Source organism: Penaeus japonicus, unplaced genomic scaffold, assembly GCF_977035675.1.
Source record: "Penaeus japonicus unplaced genomic scaffold, GWHDUDI00000001_assembly GWHDUDI00000017, whole genome shotgun sequence".
In the NCBI taxonomy this organism is placed as follows: Eukaryota; Metazoa; Arthropoda; class Malacostraca; order Decapoda; family Penaeidae; genus Penaeus; species Penaeus japonicus.
Genome location: NW_028234419.1, coordinates 28,015,423 through 28,022,922, shown reverse-complemented (window position 1 = coordinate 28,022,922; position 7,500 = coordinate 28,015,423). Strand labels below are relative to the sequence as shown.

Here is a 7,500-nt window from a genome sequence, read left to right as displayed (position 1 = left end):
AAAATCGAAAGAGAAGATGTAAGAGGAAAGACCACGACAAACAAGGGCGACTAGCAAAGAGAGCGGGAACAGAGCGTCAGTCGTGTCAAGAAGACCGGAGCGCCGTGCCAGAGAACGTGCCAAAAGACTAAGCGTGACGTAGAGTAAGAGGAAAGAGTCAAGAGAGCGGGAGAAACAGATGAGGAAAGAGTCGAGAGAGCGAGAGAAACAGACGAGGAAAGAGTCAAGAGAGCGAGAGAAACAGACGAGGAAAGAGTCAAGAAGAGCGAGAGAAACAGACGAGGAAAGAGTCGAGAGAGCGAGAGAAACAGACGAGGAAAGAGTCAAGAAGAGCGAGAGAAACAGACGAGGAAAGAGTCGAGAGAGCGAGAGAAACAGACGAGGAAAGAGTCGAGAGAGCGAGAGAAACAGACGAGGAAAGAGTCAAGAGAGCGAGAGAAACAGACGAGGAAAGAGTCAAGAAGAGCGAGAGAAACAGACGAGGAAAGAGTCGAGAGAGCGAGAGAAACAGACGAGGAAAGAGTCGAGAGAGCGAGAGAAACAGACGAGGAAAGAGTCGAGAGAGCGAGAGAAACAGACGAGGAAAGAGTCAAGAGAGCGAGAGAAACAGACGAGGAAAGAGTCGAGAGAGCGAGAGAAACAGACGAGGAAAGAGTCGAGAGAGCGAGAGAAACAGACGAGGAAAGAGTCGAGAGAGCGAGAGAAACAGACGAGGAAAGAGTCAAGAGAGCGAGAGAAACAGACGAGGAAAGAGTCGAGAGAGCGAGAGAAACAGACGAGGAAAGAGTCGAGAGAGCGAGAGAAACAGACGAGGAAAGAGTCGAGAGAGCGAGAGAAACAGACGAGGAAAGAGTCAAGAAGAGCGAGAGAAACAGACGAGGAAAGAGTCGAGAGAGCGAGAGAAACAGACGAGGAAAGAGTCAAGAAGAGCGAGAGAAACAGACGAGGAAAGAGTCAAGAAGAGCGAGAGAAACAGACGAGGAAAGAGTCGAGAGAGCGAGAGAAACAGACGAGGAAAGAGTCAAGAAGAGCGAGAGAAACAGACGAGGAAAGAGTCGAGAGAGCGAGAGAAACAGACGAGGAAAGAGTCAAGAAGAGCGAGAGAAACAGACGAGGAAAGAGTCAAGAGAGCGAGAGAAACAGACGAGGAAAGAGTCGAGAGAGCGAGAGAAACAGACGAGGAAAGAGTCAAGAGAGCGAGAGAAACAGACGAGGAAAGAGTAGAGAGAGCGAGAGAAACAGACGAGGAAAGAGTCGAGAGAGCGAGAGAAACAGACGAGGAAAGAGTCAAGAGAGCGAGAGAAACAGACGAGGAAAGAGTCGAGAGAGCGAGAGAAACAGACGAGGAAAGAGTCAAGAGAGCGAGAGAAACAGACGAGGAAAGAGTCGAGAGAGCGAGAGAAACAGACGAGGAAAGAGTCAAGAAGAGCGAGAGAAACAGACGAGGAAAGAGTCGAGAGAGCGAGAGAAACAGACGAGGAAAGAGTCGAGAGAGCGAGAGAAACAGACGAGGAAAGAGTCGAGAGAGCGAGAGAAACAGACGAGGAAAGAGTCGAGAGAGCGAGAGAAACAGACGAGGAAAGAGTCGAGAGAGCGAGAGAAACAGACGAGGAAAGAGTCGAGAGAGCGAGAGAAACAGACGAGGAAAGAGACAAGAAGAGCGAGAGAAACAGACGAGGAAAGAGTCAAGAAGAGCGAGAGAAACAGACGAGGAAAGAGACAAGAAGAGCGAGAGAAACAGACGAGGAAAGAGTCAAGAAAAGCGAGAGAAACAGACGAGGAAAGAGTCGAGAGAGCGAGAGAAACAGACGAGGAAAGAGTCAAGAAGAGCGAGAGAAACAGACGAGGAAAGAGTCAAGAAAAGCGAGAGAAACAGACGAGGAAAGAGTCAAAGAGTCAAGAAGAGCGAGAGAAACAGACGAGGAAAGAGTCAAGAAAATCGAGAGAAACAGACGAGGAAAGAGTCAAGAAGAGCGAGAGAAACAGACGAGGAAAGAGTCAAGAAGAGCGAGAGAAACAGACGAGGAAAGAGTCAAGAAGAGCGAGAGAAACAGACGAGGAAAGAGTCAAGAAGAGCGAGAGAAACAGACGAGGAAAGAGTCGAGAGAGCGAGAGAAACAGACGAGGAAAGAGTCAAGAGAGAGAAACAGACGAGGAAAGAGTCGAGAGAGCGAGAGAAACAGACGAGGAAAGAGTCGAGAGAGCGAGAGAAACAGACGAGGAAAGAGTCAAGAAACCGAGAGAAACAGACGAGGAAAGAGTCGAGAGAGCATGAGAAACAGACGAAGAAAGAGTCGAGAGAGCGAGAGAAACAGACGAGGAAAGAGTCGAGAGAGCATGAGAAACAGACGAAGAAAGAGTCAAGAAACCGAGATAAACAGACGAGGAAAGAGTCGAGAGAGCGAGAGAAACAGACGAGGAAAGAGTCAAGAGAGCGAGAGAAACAGACGAGGAAAGAGTCGAGAGAGCATGAGAAACAGACGAGGAAAGAGGCGAGAGAGTGAGAGAAACAGACGAGGAAAGAGTCGAGAGAGCATGAGAAACAGACGAAGAAAGAGTCGAGAGAGCGAGAGAAACAGACGAGGAAAGAGTCAATAGAGAGCAAGAGAAACAGACGAGGAAAGAGTCGAGAGAGCGAGAGAAACAGACGAGGAAAGAGTCAAAGAGTCAAGAAGAGCGAGAGAAACAGACGAGGAAAGAGTCAAGAAGAGCGAGAGAAACAGACGAGGAAAGAGTCAAGAAGAGCGAGAGAAACAGACGAGGAAAGAGTCAAGAAAAGCGAGAGAAACAGACGAGGAAAGAGTCAAGAAAAGCGAGAGAAACAGACGAGGAAAGAGTCAAGAAAAGCGAGAGAAACAGACGAGGAAAGAGTCAAGAAGAGCGAGAGAAACAGAGCCCAAGAACTCGAGGCCGGACGAAAACCCACCAGTACGGGGACTTGTCGTCGAGTTGGTCAAGCAGGGACTTTTCGTGGGGCAGGAGGCAGCCCGCTTCCACCAGGTGCTCGCTCGTCGGGAACCGCTTCTTGACGGTCACGGAGCACAGGCGCATGGTGATGATGAAGGCCAGGTTGATGTAGCGCATGATGGTGCGGCGTAGCATGCGGGACCGCTCATCCTGCGGGAGGAGAGGAGATTGAATACCAACTCTTCGGAAGTTCGACTGCTCGTTGTCCCTCTCCATGTCAAGAGTTACAGTCCGCGTTTGTTCCAATGTGTTTCACGGATTATATATATATGTTTCATTCTTTCTAGTCCGTAAGTTGCAACTCTTCAAATTGTGAATATGTAGCTTTGGGATCAATGCACACATCCGTGTATCTATCTTCGGAGGGAATTCTAAGGAATAAATACAGCAGCTGTCATCAAAGGGTGGTCCGAGATGACTATTCGATGGTTCACAGGATATTCATCATATTTGGTTATGAAATGAATATTGGTGCCAATATTATTATCCTTTTTTTAGATATAAGACGGAAAATGTTACCAAAACAAATCATCACCCATTTATTTTGTTGTTTTGTTCCTAATTAAGAAGCATAATGGTACTTATGGGCTTCACTTTCCCTTTTTAATATTCAAGATTCGCGCAGCCATACCTGGATGTAACCGAAGTGAAGGCTTTTCGATTTTTAGAAAAACAATTATATGCAAAATTTAACGTTTTTGTGTACATTTTATCATTGTGCTAAAAAGGAAATGTTCCATGATATTTCCTTAATTGAACTAATGCCTAATGGCCAGAAACGGAAAAAAACACACACACAAACACACTCTTTCTCAGTCACGTAATCATAATGTAAATTCTCGCTAAAATAACCTCATTGCGGGGAAAAGCTGAATATCATAAAATATATTTTTAAAAAGATTAAATGAAGCTTTTACCACATTTTATTTCCAAGACGGAGTAAGACATTCTTAGAAGTATTGAGAATCAAAGTCAAAGTCAAAAAGTTGTCCAAAGCTGCTGCCTGAAAGAAAACGGCAGTAATAAATCTCATCAAAAAATAGAAAAAAGAAAGAAAGAAAGAAAGAAAAGAAAAAAAAAACTGATTCCGTATCGAATAGAAAGACACATACTTATCTCGTCATTGTTGCTGATGTTGTTACCGTTTTTATCATCAATATTATTGTAATTAGTAGTTATTATTGTTTACACACACACACACACACACACACACACACACACACACACACACACACACACACACACATATATATATATATATATATATATATATATATATATATATATATATATATATATATACATAGACACACACACTCACACTCACACACACAGATTTAAGAGAGTACATATAATGCAAGTTGATGAGATTTCACACACACACACACACACACACACACACACACACACGAACACACGCACGGACACACATTAGCTCCTAAATGCGTGCGAGCGCCCCGGGAAGGGCATGGCGTTCGAACCCACCGCGCCAGGAATCAGAGCCGACGTGGTGATGGCTAAGTTGTCGGGAATGGCCAGCAGGCGGTACTGCATATACCATCGACCGCAGACGAAGTTGACGTAGAAACCCAGCACGAAGGACAGCGGGATGAGAGAACTGTGGCTGCTACAGTATCGCGAGACCCTCATGAAGAACCTGAAGAAGGAAAAGGTGGAGGAGAAGTTTACTCACCCGGCAAGACTCGGGTTGACCTGACGAACACCAGATGGCACTGAGCGGGCGGGTTTTCTCTTTGTAAACTCTACCGCTGCTTACACTAAGAAGCGCCCCCGGGGTTGCCGGGATAAATAAAATTTGGAAAAAGGTAAATAGGGGGTTTTGTAGGGGGGGAAGGGTTGCTAAGATTCGAAATTTTTAAAATTTTTTGGGGGGGGGGTTTTTTTGGGGGATTAGGGGGAGGGGAGGGGATAAGAGGGGGGGAGAGGGAGGGAAGGGAAAGGGGAAAAGGGAAAAGGAAGGAAGGGAAGGGAGAAGGGAGAAGGGAGAAGGAGAAAAGGAAAAAAAGAGAGAGGAAAGGGGAAGGGAGGAAAAGGGGGCAGGAGAGACGAAAGAAAAAAAAAAAAAGGGGAGAGGGAGAAAGAAGAGGAGGGGAAAAAAGAAAAGGGAGAAAGAAGAAAAAGAACAAAGGAAAAGAAAAGAAGAGAAAGGGGGAAGAGGGGAAAAGGGGGCGAACCCGGGGGGAAAATAAAAAAACTCCCCCCCCCCCCCCCCCAACCCCCCCTTCCTCTCTTCTCTTTTCTCTCCCCTCCCCTCTTTTCTTCTTCTCTTTCCCTCTTCTTACTTCTCTCTTCTCCCTTCTCCTTTTTCTTTCTCCTCTCATCTCTCTCCCCCCCCCCCCCCTCCCCCTCTCTCCTCCCCCTCTTCTCTTCTCTCTCCCCCCTCCCCCCCTCCTCCCTTCTCTCTCTCTCTCTCTCCTTCTCTCTTTCCCCTCTCTCTCTTTCCCTCCCCTCTCCTCTTCCTTCCCCCCCCTCTCTCTCTCCCCCCCCTCCCCCCTCCCCCCCCCTCCCCTCCTCTCTTCCTTTTCTCTTCTTCTCTCTCCTCCCCCTCCCCCTCTCCCTCCCTCTCTCTCTCTCTTCCCCCTTCCTCCCTTCTCCCCCCTTTCCCCCTCTCCCCCCCCCTCTCCCCCCCCCTCTCCTCCCCCCTCCCCCCCTTCTTTCCCTTCCCTCCCTTCCCCTCCCCCCCCCCCTCCCCCCCCCTCCCTCTCTCTTTCCTCTTTTCCCCCCTCCCCCCTCTCTTCCCCCCCCTCCCTCCCTCCCCCCCCCCTCTCTCCTTCTCTCTCTCTTTTTCTCTCTTTCTTTCTCTCTTTTTCTCCCTTCTCTCCTCTCTCTCTCTCCTCCTCTCTCTCTCTCTTTTCCCCCCTTTTCTCCCTCCCTCTCTCTCCCTCCACCCTCCCTCCCTCCCTCTCTCTCTCTCATAAATCTTATCACCCTCGTCACTCACACTCTGCAGGCAATAATCTGTCAGTAATGAATTTGGTAATTGATTCGCCATGAGTCACTGCAGTCGCGACGAAAATCACCTTATGTTGTTTTGGGTACAATTTTCAAGTATGTTTTGGTACGAGGAGGTGTTGAATAAATGGTCCTACAGATTTGATTATCATTTGTCTTAAGGGCAATTTTGTTATTAGTCACAGTTTGTGGAGTTTTGATTTCAAAATAAAAGAGATAAAGGGATATATATATATATATATATATATATATATATATATATATATAATTTTTTTAACATACATCATAAATATACACATATGCCAAAAATATGTCTTGAATAAATGAATATTTTAAAATTTTATATATATATATATTTTTAATTATATATAAAAGAGATGATAGATAGATAGTTGAAGTAGATATGGGGTGTTTATGTGTGTGTAGATTATAAGTATAAAATATATAATATTTATGAATGTAAATAAATAAATAAATAAATATTTTTTTTAATACTTCTTAATACTCATAAAAATATATATATATATATATCTATCTCTGCGTGTATGTGTGTGTTAATAAACTGATTAAAACATCTACACATCACTAAACATGCTGTCATACATACTGTTTCTGCTGCTCGTCCAAGAGAGGGGAGCGGTAAGTGGCGTTGATCAGGTAGTAAGCCAAAAGAAACGCCAGCAGGTCCTTCCACACCAACTTATAAACGCTGCCGTGCCACCTGGCGGAAGGGGGAGAGGGATGTCAACACCAGCGCCGTCTTGGGCCCAGTTGGTAGGGCGAGGAGGCAGGAGGAGGCCCGACAGATCTATATACTCAATATCGCTCAAACAGGGCAGCCTGGGAGTGTGGTGATGCACCCTCACACACGCTCATGTATCGTATTTTAGTATTAAAAGGTTAATGTTCCCATATCGTTAATTTACTGTTTTGTGCTGAATACTGAATATGAGGTATATATATATATTTTTTTTTCTATCAACATCGACATATTTATCAGTTAGGTGAACGTGTCAGTAGAGAGCTAGAGAGACTGAGAGATAATCGCAGAGTGGGTAAAAGATCCACTCTCACCACAGGCTGACAACTCACCGAAATAGAAGGTATTTAAACCCGCCGATGGAGGCAACGTCACTGGTGTAGGCAACCGTCATGGCGCCCCGCTTCAAATGGACCCGAAATCTATTTCTATCACGTTCAAGCGAGCTGATTACTAGAGCATCCTCATTTCTTATCAAATTGGCTTTACCAGGATGGGATCCAAGAAGAGATTTTCCACTTATTCACACAATAACTAGGAAGTTCACTGGGGCATTTTGGAAGTGTGCGCTTTACGTCTTGATTATCGGTGACTCCTGAAGGAGCAGGTAGGCCTACACTGAATGGTGGAGGACGAACACTAACGCAAACTCGAAGGCGTCACCCCCTTTAAGCCTAGTGTTTGACCTTGTGAGCTAGATTTGACCTAGTAAGCGAGGTCGGGCAAGCTTCTCTCCGCATTTATCATAATGGCGAAGTACTGTTTACACTGTTAGCAAATCATTAGCAACGTCCGCCGTC

General features: G+C 45.9%; 1 protein-coding gene across 1 annotated transcript in view; it reads right to left on the bottom strand.

Annotated features, from left to right (window-relative positions):
- The window catches only part of LOC122243767 (uncharacterized), a 19,082-nt gene that overhangs the window by 4,948 nt on the left and 6,634 nt on the right, over nt 1-7,500 (bottom strand). Inside the window, exons 3-6 of the mRNA XM_086545803.1 lie at nt 7,033-7,218; nt 6,548-6,661; nt 4,453-4,624; nt 2,927-3,117 (exon numbers count right to left, since the gene is read on the bottom strand). Of these exons, the coding sequence (XP_086401929.1) occupies nt 2,927-3,117; nt 4,453-4,624; nt 6,548-6,661; nt 7,033-7,218 (663 nt within the window). The remainder of the gene's footprint in view (nt 1-2,926; nt 3,118-4,452; nt 4,625-6,547; nt 6,662-7,032; nt 7,219-7,500) is intronic.